This window comes from Callithrix jacchus, chromosome 2 (genome assembly GCF_049354715.1).
Source record: "Callithrix jacchus isolate 240 chromosome 2, calJac240_pri, whole genome shotgun sequence".
NCBI lineage: Eukaryota > Metazoa > Chordata > Mammalia > Primates > Cebidae > Callithrix > Callithrix jacchus.
The window spans coordinates 58,509,110-58,528,628 of NC_133503.1; the positions used below are offsets into that span (position 1 = coordinate 58,509,110).

General features: G+C 50.1%; 1 protein-coding gene across 3 annotated transcripts in view; it reads right to left on the minus strand.

Annotated features, from left to right (window-relative positions):
* The window catches only part of DNAAF5 (dynein axonemal assembly factor 5), a 56,364-nt gene that overhangs the window by 17,664 nt on the left and 19,181 nt on the right, over positions 1-19,519 (minus strand). For all 3 annotated transcript variants that reach the window (XR_004739207.3, XR_004739205.3, XM_035290195.3), the window contains exons 5-8: positions 11,836-12,068; positions 9,146-9,358; positions 3,160-3,303; positions 1,418-1,586 (exon numbers count right to left, since the gene is read on the minus strand). Coding sequence is in view for 1 of the 3 variants with exons in the window: in XM_035290195.3 (XP_035146086.1) it covers positions 1,418-1,586; positions 3,160-3,303; positions 9,146-9,358; positions 11,836-12,068 (759 nt within the window). In the remaining 2 variants the exon portion in view is untranslated. The remainder of the gene's footprint in view (positions 1-1,417; positions 1,587-3,159; positions 3,304-9,145; positions 9,359-11,835; positions 12,069-19,519) is intronic.

Genomic DNA, 19,519 nt, shown 5'->3' on the forward strand with positions numbered 1-19,519 from the left:
AAATGTGAAATGGAATACCCTGGGACCCCTCCCCAAGAGGCCTGTGGGAGAGAGGCTAAAGGATGGCCCTGGGGTGGCTGCCTCCGGAGTTCTCCGTGCCATCTCCTCGTCTGTGAATCAGGGTCACAGTTCCTACCACACAGGCCAGCTGTGAGGGGAGACGAGCTGATGACCATCAGGCTCACAGAGCAGCATTTGGCACAAAGTATTTAACGCCCTGAGTGCACGCCAGCAACCCTCAGCTTTGTTTTTGGTTTTAAAGACAGGGTCTTGCTCTGTTGCCTAGCCTAGAGTGCACTGGTACAGTCACAGCTCACTGCAGCCTCTAATTCCTGGGCTCAAGGGATCCTCCCACTTCAACTTCCTGAGTAGCTGGGACCACAGGTACGTACCACCACGCCTGGCTAACTGTATTTTATTTATTTTTAAATTGTAGATTCTGAGGTACATGTGGAGTTTTTTTCTTCATCTTTTTGTAGATGTAGAGGTCTTGCCATGTTGGCTAGGCTGGTTTTGAACTCCCGAGCTCGTGGCCCTCCCACCTCCCAAGGTGCTGCGATGACAGGCGTGAGCCACTGTTCCAGACAGCATTTGGTTTTCTAATTTGCAAAATCTTGAATGCAGCTGATAAAGAACAATTCTGGGTATTTTTCCAGGTTTCAGAAAAAACGGTGAGTCCCTACCAGGCACAGAGATGGTATAAGAACGATCTTAGTGTCCTCAGACACAGTACACAACTGTGCCCCAACAGGAGGCAGGGGCACTCGGCGCTGTGCACGGAAGCTGGAGAGCCAAGGAAGCAAAAGAGGAAAAGCTACCACGGCATGTTCATGGCCACAGGGAGCAGCATGGGCTGCGTGTCCCAAGGCACTATGGCCGCTGACTGGACACCTCCGCCTCCTTAAGAGTTCTGCAGCGGATCCTGCCCCCACTCTGAAGCCCCATCAAGCCACAGTGTCCATCCCAGGAGAGTGGCCGATCTGCAGGCTCAGGAATTACAGAAATGCTGGTCTCAGAGGGGTGGGGGCCAAGGCCACCACGTCACACATGCACGTCACACATGCACATGGCTGGACATCTGCATTCTGCAACAAAATCCAGACACATTTAAGAAGGCAGGCCACAAAATGGGCCAGGAAAAACCATACTTTGAAGGTTTCACATAAACATGTATGCCTAGGCCAACTGGAAGAGCTGCATCCCAGTCTTCAATGTGATGTTCCTGGAGCTTTTAAAAGGTTTTGTTCCTGAAAATGCTCATTCTCCAATCAGGAGTGAGTACTGGGTACTTTTAAAAACATGTCTCAGTGAACCATAGCTCAGCTGGTTGATGCCAGTATCTGCTGAACCCCCGGGGGAGCAGGTGTGTGGCCTGAGCGGGGCCAGGCACGGCTCGCTGGCTGTCAGGAGGGCTCACCTGACTGTGCGATGATGACACTGAACTGCAGGAGCTCCGGCGAGTGCGCGGTCCAGTCGAGGTGCGACGCGGTTGCCCGCTCCAGGAGAGGGCCCATGTACTTGCGGTAGAGGTCCTGGCAGCTGCTGACGCCCTCCGCAGTGGCCAGCAAGTCCATCGTCTCCTGTGCCTGGAGGTTACAAGTCAGAGGCTGGGACGATTCCAATGCTCAGGACTCAAGCTTCCTTGCCGGTACTGACCATCCCCCCTCGCGTAAGAACCATGCAGGCTGGGCCTGGTGAGATAATCGGGAGGGAGGCTGCCACATGGAGCCCTTCCCAGGGTGCAGGAGCGAGGGCTGTGGGTGCGGGGTGAGATCCTGATCCCGTTTGTGCTAATGCCATCTCTGCAGTGAATCATGAAGCAGGCACTGTGCATTCCTAGGACACACATAGCACAGGGGGTCCCTGGGCATCTGCCTGAGCAGGCAGCGCTACTCTGAGGCAGTGAGAGACAGAGGCGCAGGCAAGTGGCTTAGAGAGTTAAGCCCAGCAGACCAGACCTCCAGGTAAAGGTAACTTGGACAGAGATGACAACCTCGGCTACCTTTTAGCTGTGCTGTTCTGTTTGGGTGCTTAGAAACAGAGGAAGGGCTGAAGGTCCCCAGAGGCCACTGCCCAAAGCCTGGAGTCTGAATCTGGGGCTGCCTGGCTTCTTATCCAATGGCCGGCAGGCAAAGACTCTACTTTTGCTGGTACCTAATGCCCCATCAGTGACAGCATCTGTGGAGACACATGCCCTTGGAAAGCTTGTTTTTAAAGAGACCCCAAGAAGAGAAGGGGGAGCAGCAGCCTCCTCCATGTTCTCTGTGGTGCATTCAGGCCATGAATCTCCCAAGAGAGAACCTGCTGAGAGGGACACAGAGACAGAATGGAGGGAAGAACTGAGTCTCAGCTTCTGGAGAGGCAGATATCGGGGCCTCCAGGGGCCCCAGGAGCCCACGGTGAGGTTGGGGTTAGAAGATTTTTGGGCATAATGGTCAGGTGTGGTGACTCATGACTGGGATCCCAGTAGTATGGGAGGCCGAGGCGGGTAGATCACCTGTGGTCAGGAGTTCAAGACCAACCTGGCCACCATGGCAAAACCTTGTCTCTACTAAAAATACAAAAATTAGCTGGGCATGGTGACATGTGCCTGTAGTCCCAGCTGCTCAGGAGGCTGAGGGAGGAGAATCACTTGAACCCAGGAGGTGGAAGTTGCAGTGAGCCAAGATTGCACCACTGCACTCCAGCCTGGGCAACAGAGTGAGACTACACTGAAAAAAAAAGATTTTGTGACATAAACAGGGAGCTGATGGGCAGCAAATACTTTTGAAAGCTCTGCTGCAATTAGAGCGGGAAATCATGGCATCTTCTCCCCAGACTCAGTCACTTGTGGACTATTAAATCCCAAACGCACAGGTTTAAAGGTTATCATGTCTTACTTCTTGTCTGCTTCTTTGCTGTAGACCCTAAAAGTAAATAGCTGTCTTCACTCCCGCATAGCAGAATACACTGGTAGCTGGAGGGCTGCCCTGAAGGCCATCGCCCAGGGAGTCATCCAAAAGGTTCTCAACCCCTAGTCTTTGCTGGTCAGACATGCTTGAGGCCTGAGGCTCAAGTGCAGAGGGCATGTGTGGGAGAAGGTTCATCTCACTTACAGAGAGATGCCTTCCAGCTGAGAGCTCCACTAGGCCAAGCAGCTGCTACAGCCATCAGCCTTACCTTGTCCCTGAGGCTGGTGGAACCTGTGAGGGCCATTATGGTCAGGAGCACGTCCATGAGCTGCAAGCTGGCCGTGCTGCAGTCCTTGCAACACACGGATACCAGGGCCTGCACGCAGAGCAGCAGATGCTCCAGGTAGAGGTCCTGGAAGAGATCAGCAGCACTGTCAGGGCTTGGTACAGTTTGGTCATGTCCCCACCCAAGTCCCATCTTGACCATAGCTCCCATAATCCCCATGTGTCCTGAGAGGGGCCCAGTGGGAGGTAACTGAATCATGAGGTGGGTTTTTCCCGTGCTGTTCTCATGAGAGTAAGTCTCATGAGATGTGATGGTTTTATATAGGGCAGTTCCCCTGCACATGCTCTCTTGCCTGCCACCATGTAAGACGTGACTTTGCTCCTCCACCATGATTGTGAGACCTCCCTAGCCATGGGGAACTGTGAGTCCATTAAACCTCTTTTTCTTTTAAATTACCCAGTCTCTGGTATGTTTTTATTAGTGGCATGAGAATGGACTAATGACAGGGCTCTAGCCCCTGGCCCTAGCACCAGGGCTGATAGAGCCTCCTGGGTCTCCTAGTCTACCACTCATAAGGACAGCCCCAGGCACCAGATGGGGGGCTCACGAGGAATAGCAGGTATGGGAAAAACCCCCACAGGGACAGCCCCAGGAGCCGGATGGTGGGGGGGTCCGGCATATCAACCATAAAAGGGCATGCTTGATGATGGGAAAACTGAACATAGACTGGGAGCTAAGGACTTTGTACTTATTTTATGAAATGTTTACAGGCACTTTAGCTGTGTGGTTAAGATGCTGTGTGGAGTGATGCACACAGTGGTAACTGTAAGTGAAATGCCGGTGCATTATGTTATCTGCTTTATAACACACCTGGGTTCTCCCCACCCTCCAAAATTAAAAAGAAAAGTGGCCGCAGGCAGAACACCAATGCAAACAGCTGGTCAGTGCTGAAGCCAGCGGACCTTCCTTCTCTTGCTTGTCCCTCCTCTGTGCACTTTCAGATATTTCTATAATACCGGTGGCTCACGCCTGTAATCCCAGCACTTTGGGAGACTGAGGCAGGTGGATCACGAGGTCAGGAGTTTGAGACTAGCCTGGCAAGATGGTGAAACCCCATCTCTACTAAAAATACAAAAAATTAGCCAGGCTTAGTGGCGGGTGCCCATAATCCCAGCTACTCAGGAGGCTGAGGCAGGAGAATCACTTGAACACAGGAGGCAGAGGTTGCAGTGGGTTGAGATCATGCCACTGCACTCTAGCCTAGGCACCAGAGCAAGACTTCGTCTCAAAAACAACAACAAAAACAAACAAAAGTTTCCTGATTGATGGGGAAGAGTCTTGGCTCTGCACCTGAGGCTGTGCTGGTTGAATGGCTTCTCCTCCCAGCTCCAGCCTCATCTACTGAGAATCAGCCAGGATCTGAAGCCTGCAATGCAGAAGGTGTGTGCTGGAGAAGACCCAAGAATCCCTAAGACTTTGCATATATGTTTAATTCTTTTATGATAAATTTTAATTTATTTTTTAGAGACAGGGTCTTGCTCTGTCACTCAGGCTGGAGTGCAGCAGTGCAATTACAGCTTACTGCAGCCTCAAACCCGTAGCCTCAGATGATCCTCCTGCCTTGGACTCCCAAAGTGCTGAAATTACAGACATGAACCACCAGGCCTGGCCTGTAGTTACCTCTTATGACATCCCTCTAATGTCTATTTTATGTATGTTTCATAAAGTACAGAGTGAATCAGGACAGTGGTCATATACATAATTTAAACACATGATTTATCAACAGTGTACATATATTGGAGGTCTATGCTTAAAGTGTTTTTACTAACAGGGGTGTGAGTTCAAAAAAGTTTGGTAATTATTTGACTAGACAATGAGTTGGTTCTAAATTTCTGAATCAGTTCTAAAACTCTATGACTCATTCACCACTGATCTAAATCATGAAAGGCTAAACAAAACACTCCCACTATATCACAGCAGTGTTCAGTCTTTGCACCCCAGGCCGCTGGCCTGATCCACAGAAGATGCGGAGCTGTGTGACACCATCTACCTCGGAGCTGGGCCGTGAGCACTGACCGCCCCAATTCCCATAGAAGCCACGGATTTCTGTTTTTATTCCATTCCTGATTTTCCCCATGGCCCAATTTCTCTGAGGCCTGCACTGACTGACTGACTTCTGAGGACACTCTCTGGCTAGTTTCTAGAATGACCTGTCATGTACACTTCAGGAGCTACCATCTTTTCAGATAAAATCAGAAGGCAGTCGAGTTTAGAAGACACAGCCGCTCCTGGCTGACAGCACCTCCGGGCATGGGAATTCCATAGGAATTCAAGCGGAATCAGGCATCCTCTGCAGCAAGCACCACCCTCCCGCCATGAATGCAGCACCGTCTCTAAGGAAGTGACAAGACTTAACATTTATGGATTTCTCTATATATGACCAGATAATTTTCAGTGTCTGCCCCCTCCCCACACAGACAGAATGAAAAATAAAAAAGATACAGCAAAAAATAATTCTCAGTATTTTTTGAAATAGTATTTCGAAATACTATTTCAAAATACGCATTAACTAAGATTGCAAAAGTTTTTAATTCACTAAAGTACAAGAGACTCTTTTTGTTAGCACTGGCAAGGGGTTCCCTGAACTGCCGGCTTCCCTGCATGAGAACCAAATTGGTGAGATGCCCATTTCCTTACTTCAGGCGCCTGTGCTAAACTTTCCCAGGACATTCCAGTTCCCCTTGGTCAAGCTCATTTCCCTGCTGGGCCCAAGACACCTGGGAAGTACCTACTGCTAAAATCAGATTCCCAGTGAACCCAGGGCAGGGGGGCTCAGTGAAGTCAGGCTCAGTTCACAACTTCTCTGTTTAACACAGGGCTTTAAAACAATTTCAGTTTGTTATTGAAAGACATTCTTAACCTGTTCTCACAGCTACTGGAGAATAATTGTGGGAAACATTCACTAGAGTGGATCGGCAACCAACAGAATGGGAAAAAATTTTCGCAGTCTACCCATCTGACAAAGGGCTGATATCCAGAATTTACAAACAACTCAAGCAGATTTACAGGAAAAAAACAAACAAGCCCATTCAAAAGTGGGCAAAGGATATGAACAGATACTTTACGAAAGAAGACATATATGAGGCCAACAATCATATGAAAAAATGCTCATCGTCACTGGTCATCAGAGAGATGCAAATCAAAACCACACTGAGATACCATCTCACGCCAGTTAGAATGGCGATCATTAAAAAATCTGGAGACAACAGATGCTGGAGAGGATGTGGAGAAAAAGGAACACTTTTACACTGTTGGTGGGAGTGTAAATTAGTTCAACCATTGTGGAAGACAGTGTGGCGATTCCTCAAGGCCTTAGAAATAGAAATTCCATTTGACCCAGCAATCCCATTACTGGGTATATATCCAAAAGACTATAAATCGTTCTACTATAAGGACACATGTACACAAATGTTCACTGCAGCACTGTTTACAATAGCAAAGACATGGAATCAACCCAAATGCCCATTGATAATAGACTGGATTGGAAAAATGTGGCACATATACACCATGGAATATTATGCAGCAATCAGAAATGATGAGTTCGTGTCGTTTGTAGGGACGTGGATGAATCTGGAGAACATCATCCTCAGCAAACTGACACAAGAACAGAAAATGAAACACCGCATATTCTCACTCATAGGTGGGTGATGAAAAATGAGAACACATGGACACAGAAAGGGGAGTACTAAACAGTGGGGTCTACTGGGGGGAAAAGGGGAGGGCCAGTGGGAGGGAGAGGTGGGGAGGGATAGCCTGGGGAGAAATGCCAAATGTGGGTGAAGGGGAGAAGAAAAGCAAAGCACACTGCCATGTGTGTACCTATGCAACTGTCTTGCATGCTCTGCTCATGTACCCCAAAACCTATAATCCAATAAAAAATTAAAAAAAAAAAAAAAATTGTAGGAAACATAAACGACTTCCCAAATGACACGACACAAAGCCTGGCCAACCACAGAAAAGAGACAGAGCCTTGGGCCTGACACCTGACTGCGTTCACCCTTTCTTGCCAAAAATTTAAGTCTGTTAAGAAAAGAAGGTGGGTGTGGTGGCTCATGCCTGTAATTCCAGCACTCTGGGAGGCCAAGGTGAGTTGATCACTTGGAAGTCAGGAGTTCGAGACTAGCCTGGCTAACATGGTGAAACCCCATCTCTATTAAAAATACAAAAATTAGCCAGGCATGGTGGCGTGCACCTGTAATCCCAGCTACTTGGGAGGCTGAAGCAGGAGAATTGCTTGAACCTGGGAGGCAGAGGTTGCAGTGAGCCGAGATTACACCTGGGTGACAAAATAAATAAAAATAAATAAAATTTAAAAAGTATCCAGGTGTGGTGGTACACACCTGTTGTCCCAGCAACTCAGGAGGCTGAAGTGGGAGGATCACACTAAAACAAAAAAATAAACATAGAAAGCAGTGAAATGTATGTCTTGGGTTTTCACTGTGACTGGCTCCTTGGCCAAAGGGCCCACAGACGTTCCCAGCCTGGGAGGTTGAGGCTGGCTCTCCAGGGGGCCTGTGTGACTGGACTTTGTCAGAAGAGGTCTCTGTCTGAACAACTGCTGAATAAATTTTTCCTCCATAACACTGGAAGATGGGGAGCCAAACGCACGGCCGTGGGTCTACATAATTCTGTTTTCCTGTAACCAACGTGAAGATGTGAAAATCACATTTTCTTGGCTATAAAGTTTGTAAGATGAGGACTTAGGCACTTGCGCACATTTTCAAATTATATCCCTCAAGAAAAAAATGCTTCTGGCTTATAAATCTATATACAGGAATCAAAACCATCTTCAGAACCCCTTGTGAGTAAAAGGAAAGTGCAGAACTGACATAGATTTGATGATGTGTAAACAGGTTTTGGGAAAAGCTGAACCATGGCTGAAATGCCACGAGCACATGTCCCAGCCCTGCTCCCTTCCCGACTCCAGCTCCATTTCCTTCCCTCTGTGTATTGCAGAAATTGCTTACAGGTTTCTTAAAACAATTTTTAATAATGACTGTGAACACCCTCACCTCTCATTCTGAGGACAGAGGTGACCTTGACACCGGATGGGCTGGGCTGACAGCACAGCTGCAAGTTCCAGCAGCCCGTCCAGCTTTGGGGCTGTAGAAGCTGCCAGAAACGATTGAACTGGAGCAAGTGCTGAGGCTTGCTCTGCATGGCTGCCCAGTGAGGGCAGCCCTGTGTCCTAAAAAGGTCTGGGGTGCTGGGTTCAACACTAACATAGATGGGGACCAATCACCTCCAAACCAAAGGAAAGTCATCATTTCTTCTTCCATAGAAAACAATCATGGAGTATTCCAAACAATTAAGCCCAACTACCTAGGCTATTTCATCTTCTGAGGTCAAGGCTTTGCTGCTCAATTTATAGCAAATCCATAGCTGGGCTATCTGAAGCACAGATCAGAATGCCAGGCAGCGTGGATGGAGAACAGACTGCCGGTGCACCCTAAGACGTACAATCTGTGCAGATACCATGGGGACTGGGTGGAATAGCGAACATGCAACCACACTCCTCAGGGGTAGGAAGACATGGACCCTGCATCCACCCCCAGCAGCATGGGCCAGCGGGTCCCAGCCGTGGACACGTCCTGAGTCATCTAACATGTGAACTGTGGCCAGCATGGCCAAAAAAGGAGCAGCAACCAACGTAAATGTGAGTGGCCACCTGCAGCTAGGGCTGGGGCTGAGGCTGAGGCTGCAGCTCTGCACAGCACAGGGAGAGGCCCCCCGACGAGGGGCTTCAGTGAGGGCACCCTGGCTAAGGGCACTCCGGCTACCACTGGTATTTCTGACGGCCCAGCCTGGAGGCACGGAGCGGACCCACAAACGTGGGAATGATGGCATATGGCCACGCAGGGGAGGCTCCTCCTCTTCTCCACTCCTCCCCACTGCCAAGTACTCTTACATTTTCAGATGCCTGGCAGATGTGGGCCTGTGCCAGCTCCGTGGCAATGGCTTTCAGGTGTGGCTGGAGGGCTTCTCGGGGGCAGCCCCGAATGGTGGAGGCCAGCACCAGGAGGCCAGAGGCGGAGGGCCCCTTCTTCAGCATCGGTAAGATCAGCTTCAGAAATACCTCAGGGTTGACAAACGTCCCGATGAGCTCTGCAGATCTTGAACACTGTGAGAAAAAAAATATGAGAAAACTCAAACCCAAACCCGAAGGTCTCAGCCTGGCCTCCTGCTCTCAGTGTTGTGGCCTCCCATGCACCAGACATAGCCCTGTGTTAAGTGGAGTGAGTCCTTGGCATGCACTCAGAGCTTTCACGAAAGGCACGAGAGTTCTCGGGTGATCTTAGAATAACCCTGAGGCCAGGCTCACAGCCAGCGAGCAGGACACGTCCTCGAGGTGAAGTCTGGTCCAAAGGAAGTCTGTGTCCTGGCAGCACGTTCACCACATGTGCCCCCATTGGATGCCAGCGACCCAACCTTCCCATGACTAAGCAAATCAATACACACCAGCCCCTCTGCAACTGGAATTCCACAGTGGATCAATACACACCAGCCCTTCTGCACCTGGAATTCCACAGCAGATCAACACAGACCAGCCCCTCCACACCTGTAATTCCACAGATCAATACACACCAGGCCCTCTGCACCTGGAATTCCATAATGAATCAATACACACCAGTCCCTCTGCACCTGGAATTCCACAGATCAATACACACCAGCCCCTCTGCCCCTGGAATTCCACAGCAGATCAACACAGACCAGCCCCTCCGTACCTGTAATTCCACAGATCAATACACACCAGGCCCTCTGTACCTGGAATTCCATAATGAATCAATACACACCAGCCCCTCTGCACCTGGAATTCCACAGATCAATACACACCAGGCTCTCTGCACCTGGAATTCCACATTGGATCAATACACACCAGCACCTGTGCACCATGGAATTCCACTGCCAATGAAAAGAAACAGTGGCTGACCACCCGACTACATGGGTTAATCTCAGGCCCTTCTGACAAGTGACAAAAGCCAAGACCAAAAATACCGCACCGTGTACTCAAACTCGATGCTGAGTTTGAGTACACATATAAAGCACGCTCACAATGACCCAGAGACGGGGAGGGAGAGTAGGTGGGTGGTGCCACGGAGTGGGTGTGACGGCAGGGGCTGCCCAAGGGGCTCGTGGGACCACTAAACACAGACCAGCAGCCATGCACGTCCTGGTTTTGATACTGTCGTGCTCAGGGAAGATGGAAGCTCCGGGACAGTGGGCAAAGGCACAGGGGGCTCTTTGTGCAATTTCTCCCACTTACTGGAAATCTGTTTCAAAATAGAAAGTTAAAAAAAAAAAATCAACTAACCTCCACCCCCCAAAATACAAAAAAGTCAAAACTCAAATGCCTACCTTGAAGCCCCTCTCACACAACTTCCACTTGCTAGAGTTTAAACCCAGCCTGACAGTGGGGAGAAGCCCAGCACAGAGACCGGGCTGGATGCTGACTACCTCGGGGCTCCCACACACTACCCTGAACAGCCATGCCTCCCGTCCTGTCTCCACCTCACTCCTCCACCATGTCTCTCGCTCCCTCATAGATTCCACAGAGGACTACAGACAATTTTAAATCCATCATAGTTTTTGAAAAGTAGAAACATGACATGTAAATTACAAGCTTAATATAATCTGTTTTTAAACATGGAAGCTGCAACAATACTTCGAATTAGTAACAACAATTTAAATTTTTTTTTGTTTTATTTGAGACAGTGTCTCACTCTCTCTCCCAGGCTGGAATGCAGTGGCCCAATCATAGCTCACTGCAGCTTTGACCTCCCAGGCTCAAGTGATCCTCCTACCTCCGCCTCCTTCTGACCAGGTTGGGACCACAGGTGTGCACCAGCATGCCTGGCTAAAAGGAAAAGCTACTGGCAAGGTGTCTTTGTGATGGAATTAGATTCAAGATCAGGATATTCTGGACTGAAACCTTAAATGAAAGCTTTCGCTTTTGTCCTGAGCACTAGGAGGCATCCTTGTGGGTTGGGTGTGAAGACCCCCGGGGTGGTGACTGTCAGCACAAGGCGTGGCCTGGCTGAGTGAGGAGGAGTGGCCCGAGCAGGGGACTTCCCTGTGTGTACCCACCCTCGCAGAGGCAATAACCACCAGCTGGATGCGGACAGAGAGTGAGAAAGAGGATGGCCCCAGGGGCGCCACATGCAGGACACCTGACGCTGTGCCACACTCCCTCCCGGATGCCCCCACAGCCCCTGCAAGGCCGGGAAGGGCCCTCAGTATTGCCCGAATGTCAAAGCTGAACTCCGGGTGTCTTGGTCATGCGTCAGCAGCCCGGGCCCTGTCTGGTGCATGGCTCATTTACACAACAAGCAGCCGGCACTGCATGCCTGAGTATGTCTGAAGATGGGCATGGAGGATCCACCCTCAATACAGTTTTCTACGGGTACAGAAAACAGACCAGTGGTCCCCAGGGACTGGGCATGGGGAGGGGCTGCAACCGGGGGTGAGGGGAACACTGTCTCGGCTGCAGTGGTGACCTCCCGACTGTGTCTGTCACAACCTTGGGCCCTGCATGCCATAGGGGCAGGATCTTAGCTTGAGTTAGAGCTCTGCAACCACGACTGGAATATGGCCACTCACACTATGGACCACGGCTGTCTCCTCGTCAGCGCAGGCCAGGAACAGGGTCCGGAGGACGATCTCCAGGTGTTGTGTGGTGTGGTCCTCAGCATGCAGCAGCAGCACAGGTAGCAGCTGCGCCGACTTCACTCGCGTCCCCACCACCCAGTCGGTGATGTCGTGGCACAATGCGGGGAGGATCTTGGAAAGGTTCCTGAAGACGAGCTCCCGACAGCCCAGCACAGGGCGATGCTCTGGGATGAAAATGAGAAAGGAGGAGGAGAAATTCACAAGCCAAACCTTAACAACTCAACTTACTGCACATCGCATTTAAGGGATACCTGTTTCAGCCTCACAATTTCAAAATGAGTCTCGGGGTGGGCGCAAAGCTGCCAAATGCACCATTCATTGAGAACATTCACATGGGTGGTGCACACCCACAGTCCTAGCACTATGGAGGCTGAGGCAGGCAAATTACTAGAGCCCAAGAGTTCAAGACCAGTCTGGGCAACATGGCAAAGACCCAGTCTCTATAAAAATCAAAAAAATTAGCCAAGCGCAGTGGTGCACGCCTGTAGTCCCAGCTACTCAGGAGGCTGAGGTGGCATTCCAGCCTGGATGACAGAGCGAGACCCTGTCTCAAAAAACAAACGTTTAGAGCCACACAGAGATGCAAGTAACACACTTGCCACACGTGCTGACGTGGATGATCAGACCGAGTTCTCAGCACAGACATGCCTGCGAAGCCGTTGCCATGGTGGGGGTGATGGCCATAGCCTCTGCCCGGCTTCCTCTGCAGCATGGCCCCCACTGCACTCCAGCATCCCTGGATCTGGAGTCCTGTGACTGGGCTGAGCTTTCCAGTGCTTTATGCAAGTGGAGGCCTGTTGTTCACTCTTTCCTTCTCTGCTTCTTTCACTTTGCATGGTTTTCTGAGGTCTGTCCATGCTTCCGCTCCTGTCTGAAGCTGGGGAGTGGCCTGTTCTGTGGAATGCCAGTTTACTGCCTGCTCCTCTGTGGAGGAACATTCAAGTGGTTTCCAGGGCCAGTCTGTGTGGCCTGTGCTTTCACTGTGCTGGGGAAAATACCGGCTATGGAAGGGCTGGGTCACATGGAAGGTACACATTTAACCGTTTCAGAAACTGTCCCACTATTTTCCAAAGTGGCTGTGCCAGTCTGCACTCCTCATTTTCACCTGCATGTGGTGCAGTCAGTCTTGAACTGAAACCTGTCTGAGAGGTACTCCGGCGTTTCCATGTGGTTTTCGTTTGCATTCCCCAATGACTAACGACACTGAGCATCTTCTTCATGGGCCTGTTTCCCGCCTGTGTTATCTTCCCTGGTGAATAATGGTCTTTCCAAATTGTTTTCTGTACATTTAGAAAACTGGATTGTTTACCTGCTGAGTTTCAAGAGCTTTTTCTATACTCTGGAGACAAGTCCTTACATACATAATCTCCAAACATCTCGCCACAAAATGAAAAGACAAACCAGGCCAAGTTTTGTATTTTCAATAGAGACGAGGTTTCACCACATTGGCCAAGTGGTCTTGAACTGCTGGACTCAGGTGATCCACCCATCTTGGCTTCCCAGCGTGCGCCACCATGCCTGGCTGTACCTTTCTTCCTGATGATGATACACTGTGGAAAGTCTGCAAAATGAGGGAAGCGTAACCAAGAACAGGCAGGGAGTGGTTCACTGACAGCTGAACAGAGCTTTGTGGGTACCTAGGCTTATGGGTGTTTCCAAAGAAATACTGGATGGTACTGGGCAAGGGTACCCACGCCCTGGACCACAGGCTGGTACTGCTTTGTGGTGTGTTATGAACTGGGCCTACAGCAGGAGGTGAGTGGCTGGCGAATGAGCATGACCGCCTGAGCTTCACCTCCTGTCAGATCAGTGGCCACATTCCATTCTCAAAGGAGGGCAAACCCTTTTGTGAACTGTGCATGGGAGGAATCTGGGTTGTGCTCTCCTCAGGAGAATCTAATGTCTGATGATCCGAGGTGAAACAATTTCATCCTGAGACCACCCTGCTCCCTGCCCCATCCATGAAAGAATTGTCTTCCATAAAAATGGTTCCTGGTGCCCAAAAGGTGGGGGACCACTGGTTCTGGGTACAGTCATGTGCTGCTGAACAGTGGGAATGCATTCTGAGAAACACGCTGCTAGGTGATTTCATCGCCATGTGAATATCCTACAGTGACAGACACAAACTGGGATGGTGCAGCCTCCTCCACGCCTGGGCTGTGTGACGTAGCCTATGTGAGGCTCCTGAGCTACAAACCTGTGCAGCAGGTGACTGCAGTGAACATGCAGAAACTGCAGCACAACAATGAGTGTTTACGTTTCTAAACACAGAAAAGGTACAGGGAAAACACAGTGATATCATCTGAGGGGAACACCCTTCCCCATGCGGTGTGTCATGGACTCACATGCTGTTACGCAGCACTTGGGCTTATATGGCTCTGAAGCCTGTGTTTCTGTACTTAATATTATAGCAGACATAGGCCAGGCACGGTGGCTCATGCCTGTAATCTCAGCAGTTTCAGAGGCCAAGGCAGATAGATCGCCTGAGGTCAGGAGTTGGAGACCTGACCAATATGGTGAAACCCTGTCTCTACTAAAAATACAAAAAATTATCTGGGTGTGGTGGCTCATGCCTGTAATCCCAGCTGCTCATGAGGCTGAGGCAGGGAAATCGCTTGAACCTGGGAGGCGGAGGATGCAGTGAGCTGAGTTCATGCCACTGCACTCCAGACTGGGCAACAGAGGAAGACTCTGTCTCAAAAAAAAAAAAAAAAAGAAGAATGAAAGAAAAGTTCCTTCTTCTGTAACACCCCAGGCTAACTCAGAATGGGTCTATGTGCCACATATGGGACCTTGCTGGCTTCAAATGATGTTAACCAGGTTTTCCAGTCCATTTGCACAACGTAGCATTTCTGACAATTTTCATTCAAGCTTCCATCTCTTTTTTTTTTCTGAGGCAGAGTTTCGCTCTTGTTACCCAGGCTGGAGTGCAATGGCACAATCTTGGCTCACTGCAACCTCCGCCTCCTGGGTTCAGGCAATTCTCCTGCCTCAGCCTCCTGAGTAGCTGGGATTACAGGCACATGCCACCATGCCCAGCTAATTTTTTGTATCTTTAATAGAGACGGGGTTTCACCATGTTGACCAGGATGGTCTTGATCTCTTGATCTTGTGTTCCACCCACCTCGGCCTCCCAAAGTGCTGGATTACAGGCGTGAGCCACCCAAGCTTCCATCTTTCTAAACACACATGAAACATACAAGCAAAGCAAAACGGGTACAAGCTCTGAGGCAGAACAGGAAGATGGAGGGTGGAGGAGAAGGCCATCATATTATAGAGTTCATCCACCGGGAATCCTGCTCGTTTCTAAGCCAGGCTTTAAGAAGAGCAAACTCTCAAACTCTGTCCTCTTCTGTGAAAAGCTCTGGTTGGCCACTCACCAGCACCAAGAGGCACTTTCCTTTATACTCGAGGCATTGCCAAGGAAAACAATCTTCAGAGGGATAATCTCAAAGCAGAAAGAACTCTGGAGTTGCTGTCACTGAGCCATCTGCTGCTGGCGGCGGGCATTGTGATCGTCAGATACATGCTAAGCGTGAACTTGTGCTTCCACCTGAGAAGGGCACTCTGTTCAGGTAAGTAACTGACTTCAGGACGGTGATGCCCTCCCAATCCTCCCAGCACGAAGCTTGGTATTGAAGGCAGAGTTTTATTTCGGTGCTGTTAACTAGAAACTTACACAGTGTTTGCAAACCTAACGACAAATTACATGGTATGAATTACATTTCTACATCATGTGCACCCCTTTTCTTAGGAAACGGGAAAACTGGGCTCCAGTGAAACTTCAGATCCAGGCCCATGTGAATTCCTTATTGACAGGTCGTAACTTCTGAGCACTGCTTGTGTTGGCAGCAATCTGAAAGCATTACCAAACTTTGCCTGTTTATGCTCTTTGCAACCCAATCACATGGTCAAACTGTCTGTTCTTGCAGGTAAGACAGGCCATGTAGCTACTCATCGGCTTACCAGGTGCTCACAGAGCCACTGAGCCTGGCTCACCACCTTGGGGTGCTGGAGATGGCAGCAGATGGACTGGCCCCTGGAGTGAGCAGTGAGGTGAGCACAGGATCTGGATCCACTGGCATGAGGGGCAGGAGTAAGCAGAGCAGGCGGGACAGGGCAGGGGGCAGCTGCCAGAGCTCTGAAGAGGGGAGCAGGAGCTGGAGCCGAGGCCCCGCTGTGGAGCCTAAAACAGTCTGATTAGGGACCTGCATCCAAGGCACAGCAGGGGTCCTCAAACTCGTTACTCAGAAACAGAGAACGCGATCTAATGCATGGTAGATATGAACGGCCACCAAAGATGCCGCACGGGTGTGTAGGCATGCAATGCAACACAGGAAACAGCGCCAGCACCCTCTGTCATTAGGGAATCAAAAACTAAACCCTGCGAGCCACTGGTGCACACCAACCAGACACACTAAAAATAGCAAACCCCACCCCACATGCCTGCCTGACTGCATGCATGGCCCCTGGAAATCTCATCCTGTGCTGATGGGGATGCATCCTGGCATGGAGGATGAGGAAAACAGCATGGTGAGTTTCCAACAAAGACCCACGCCTGAGTGTTTATCTAATAAAACACACTCACACAGAAACTGGCTGCGGGTGTTTACATCAGCTTTATCTGTGATTGCTGAAGACTAGAAAGGATCTGAATGTGTTCCCACTGGTGACTGGATGGTCCGTCCACAGGAGGGAATGTGACTCATGTTAAGAGGGAAAGTGCTGCAGACACGGATGCCTCCAATGCGCCACACAGACAGGAAGGAGCAGATACCAGCAGCTGCGCTCCCACAGCTTCATGCACGTGACACCCTGGAAGGGATGCACGGGACACAGCCCACGGCAGCAGTGTCAGGGCCCAAGGGCGGTTCTGGGTGGTAGAGATGCCCACATCAGGAAGACAGAGGCGGTGCTGCTCAAAAATCACAGAGCTGCATCCTGGAAGGCTGAATGGGATGTGGTCTCTGGGGGAAGGGACGTCATGGACCCTAGGCAAGGTGGGCGGGGGGCAGCAGGACAGTAAGGAGGGCATGTGCTTGGACCCTGGGCAAGGTGGGTGAGGAGGTGGCAGGATGGTAACGAGGGCGTGTGCTTGGTGAGATGAGGTCAGTGCGAACTTTTGAGGAAGAGACTCAAATAATCTCCTGATCTGACATTTAAAATACTGTAGAAAAAAATCTGAGGAATCCTATTTAAAATTCAAATCTACAGACTGAAGAAAAGTAATTTTAGGGGAAATGCCAAAAATCTAACAAAATGTAGTGCTTATGCCACTGACTTTGATTGTAATTCAATTCTAAATTTACTCTGCTCTACTTGATACAAAAATTCTGTGCCTAACATTCTCCACACCTCGGCATGTGTAACTAACTGTCTTTTTACAATTATCAGTTAGGAATGTCCCCAAGTCCTTGAACCATTTCTAAATCAGGCAGCATCAAAAGAGCCTGTGTTTCCACCACAGGGAAGAAGCCCCTTCTGGGAACCCACAGCCAGTTGGCTGGGAAAAGGTGGAGGGGAAGAGGGGGCTGAGCTGGGAGTGTGTGAGTGTTGTATGCACATGTGTGCAAGTGTATATGTGTATGTGTTTGCGTTTACGTGTGCGCCTCACTCTCTTCTCCTCCTTTATTGCATTCCAAGGATTGTACCTTCCAGAAACAGTCCCCACCCCTATCTGCCTCCATTTCTGGTGAACAGGGGGAAGGACTGGACCCTCTGACGTCTTGGGGATGGCCCTTCCTGCCCCACTGACACCTGAAGGGTCTTGCACTGGCTTCTCAGTGAGCATGTGGAGAAGGATGCAGCTTGGGCTGTTATCTAGCATCAATTAGGCAGACAGGCTGGACCCTCTCTAAGAAGCAGCATTTCCTCATCAGTGAGGAAAGCCCAGCTGAAATCTCCAGGAGCAAACACAACCCACAGCTTAGCTTCAAGATCGGACCAAGGCAAAAGCGGTTAGAGGGAGAGACACTGACAGAGACCCACAGCGCCTGTGGGACCCCACTCCCACTGCTGGTGTGGAGACAGAGTGTGAGTTCAACAGTGAGTTCGTAAGTGGCCTTGTATCTAAGTTCTATGTTTTAAAACAGATCGAGGGAGCCAGGTGTGGTGGCTCACACCTTTAATCCTAGCATTTTGGGAGACCGAGGCAGGTGGATCACCTGAGGTCAGGAGTTCAAGATCAGCCTGGCCAACATGGTGAAATTCCATCTCTACTAAAAATACTCAGCCAGGTGTGGGGGCACATGCCTCTAATCCCAGCTACTTAGGAGGCTGAGGCAGAATACTCGCTTGAACCTGGGAGGTGGAGGTTGCAGTGAGCTGAGACTGAGCCATTGCACTCCAGCCTGGGCAACAAGAGTGAAACTCCATCTCAAAAAAAAAAAAGATCAAGCATTCTCAAACTGGCTTCATTCCATCAGAATAAACCTTGCTTGCAACTAACTTCTGTGCCTTTTCCCAACACATGCCCTTCCCCTTACAGCCACTGTGCAGTGTGGGGCAAGGCTGTGTGGTCAAGAATGCCGATTGGAAGGAAGAGCAGCCCTGTGATTCACAGGCTTGGGAGGGAGCCATGGCTCTGTGGGCGCAGACTTAACATGACACCAAATATCAATAACAGACACAAGAAACTGTTTTTTGTTTTAAAACGGGGTCTCACTCTGTTACCCAGGCTGGAGTGCAGGGGTGTAATCATAACTCACTGCAGTCTCTGGACTCAAGTGATCCTCCCACCTCAGCCTCCTGAGCAGCTGGGATACAGGTATGCGCCATCATCAGCCAGCTAATTTGTTTTGTTTTTGTTAAAATATTTGTAGAGTCAGAGTCTTGCTGTGTTGCCCAGATTGGTCTCTGACTCCAATGTGTTGCCCAGATTGGTCTCCAGCTCAGGGTGATCCTCCCACCCTGGTCTCCCCAGTAGATGGGATACAGGCGTGAGCCACCGTGCGTGGCCAACAAGCTGCTTTAGTGCTGCATTTCACAGCATAAAACATTTACGTCCAGCATAGTGACCTGACCCCCATGCTACTTCAGTGCCTGGACTAGGCCAGGGAGGTAACATGGGAAGTCGAGGCTACGAATCTCTCAGGGCATTTGATTTGGGCTGGGCATCTGATTGATTTGGGCGGGGCATCTGGATTGATTTGGGTTAGGCATCTGGATTAATTTGGGCTGGGCATCTGGATTAATTTGGGCTGGGCATCTGATTGATTTGGGCTGTGCACCTGATTGATTTGGGCTGGGCATCTGATTGATTTGGGCTGGGCATCTGGACTGATTTGGGCTGGGCATCTGATTGATTTGGGCTGGGCATCTGATTGATTTGGGCTATGCATCTGATTAATCTGGGCTGGGCATCTGATTTGGTAATAAGTATCACCTACTGTTTGTCCTTGTCAGGGTGTATCTATCATTCACTTTTGAGAAGATACCCTGCAGACAGACTCAAGTGTTGAAAGCACTTGACTGCAACCAAGTAGAAGATAATCAGTCCTCCGCCCCCACCCTGCCCCCAAGAGGAGTGGTTTCTAAAACAGATGAAGGCTAAGGTGGGCTAGCAGTGTGGCAGAGCAAGTGTGCTGGGCCTCGGTGCCTCCAGACAAACCTGCTG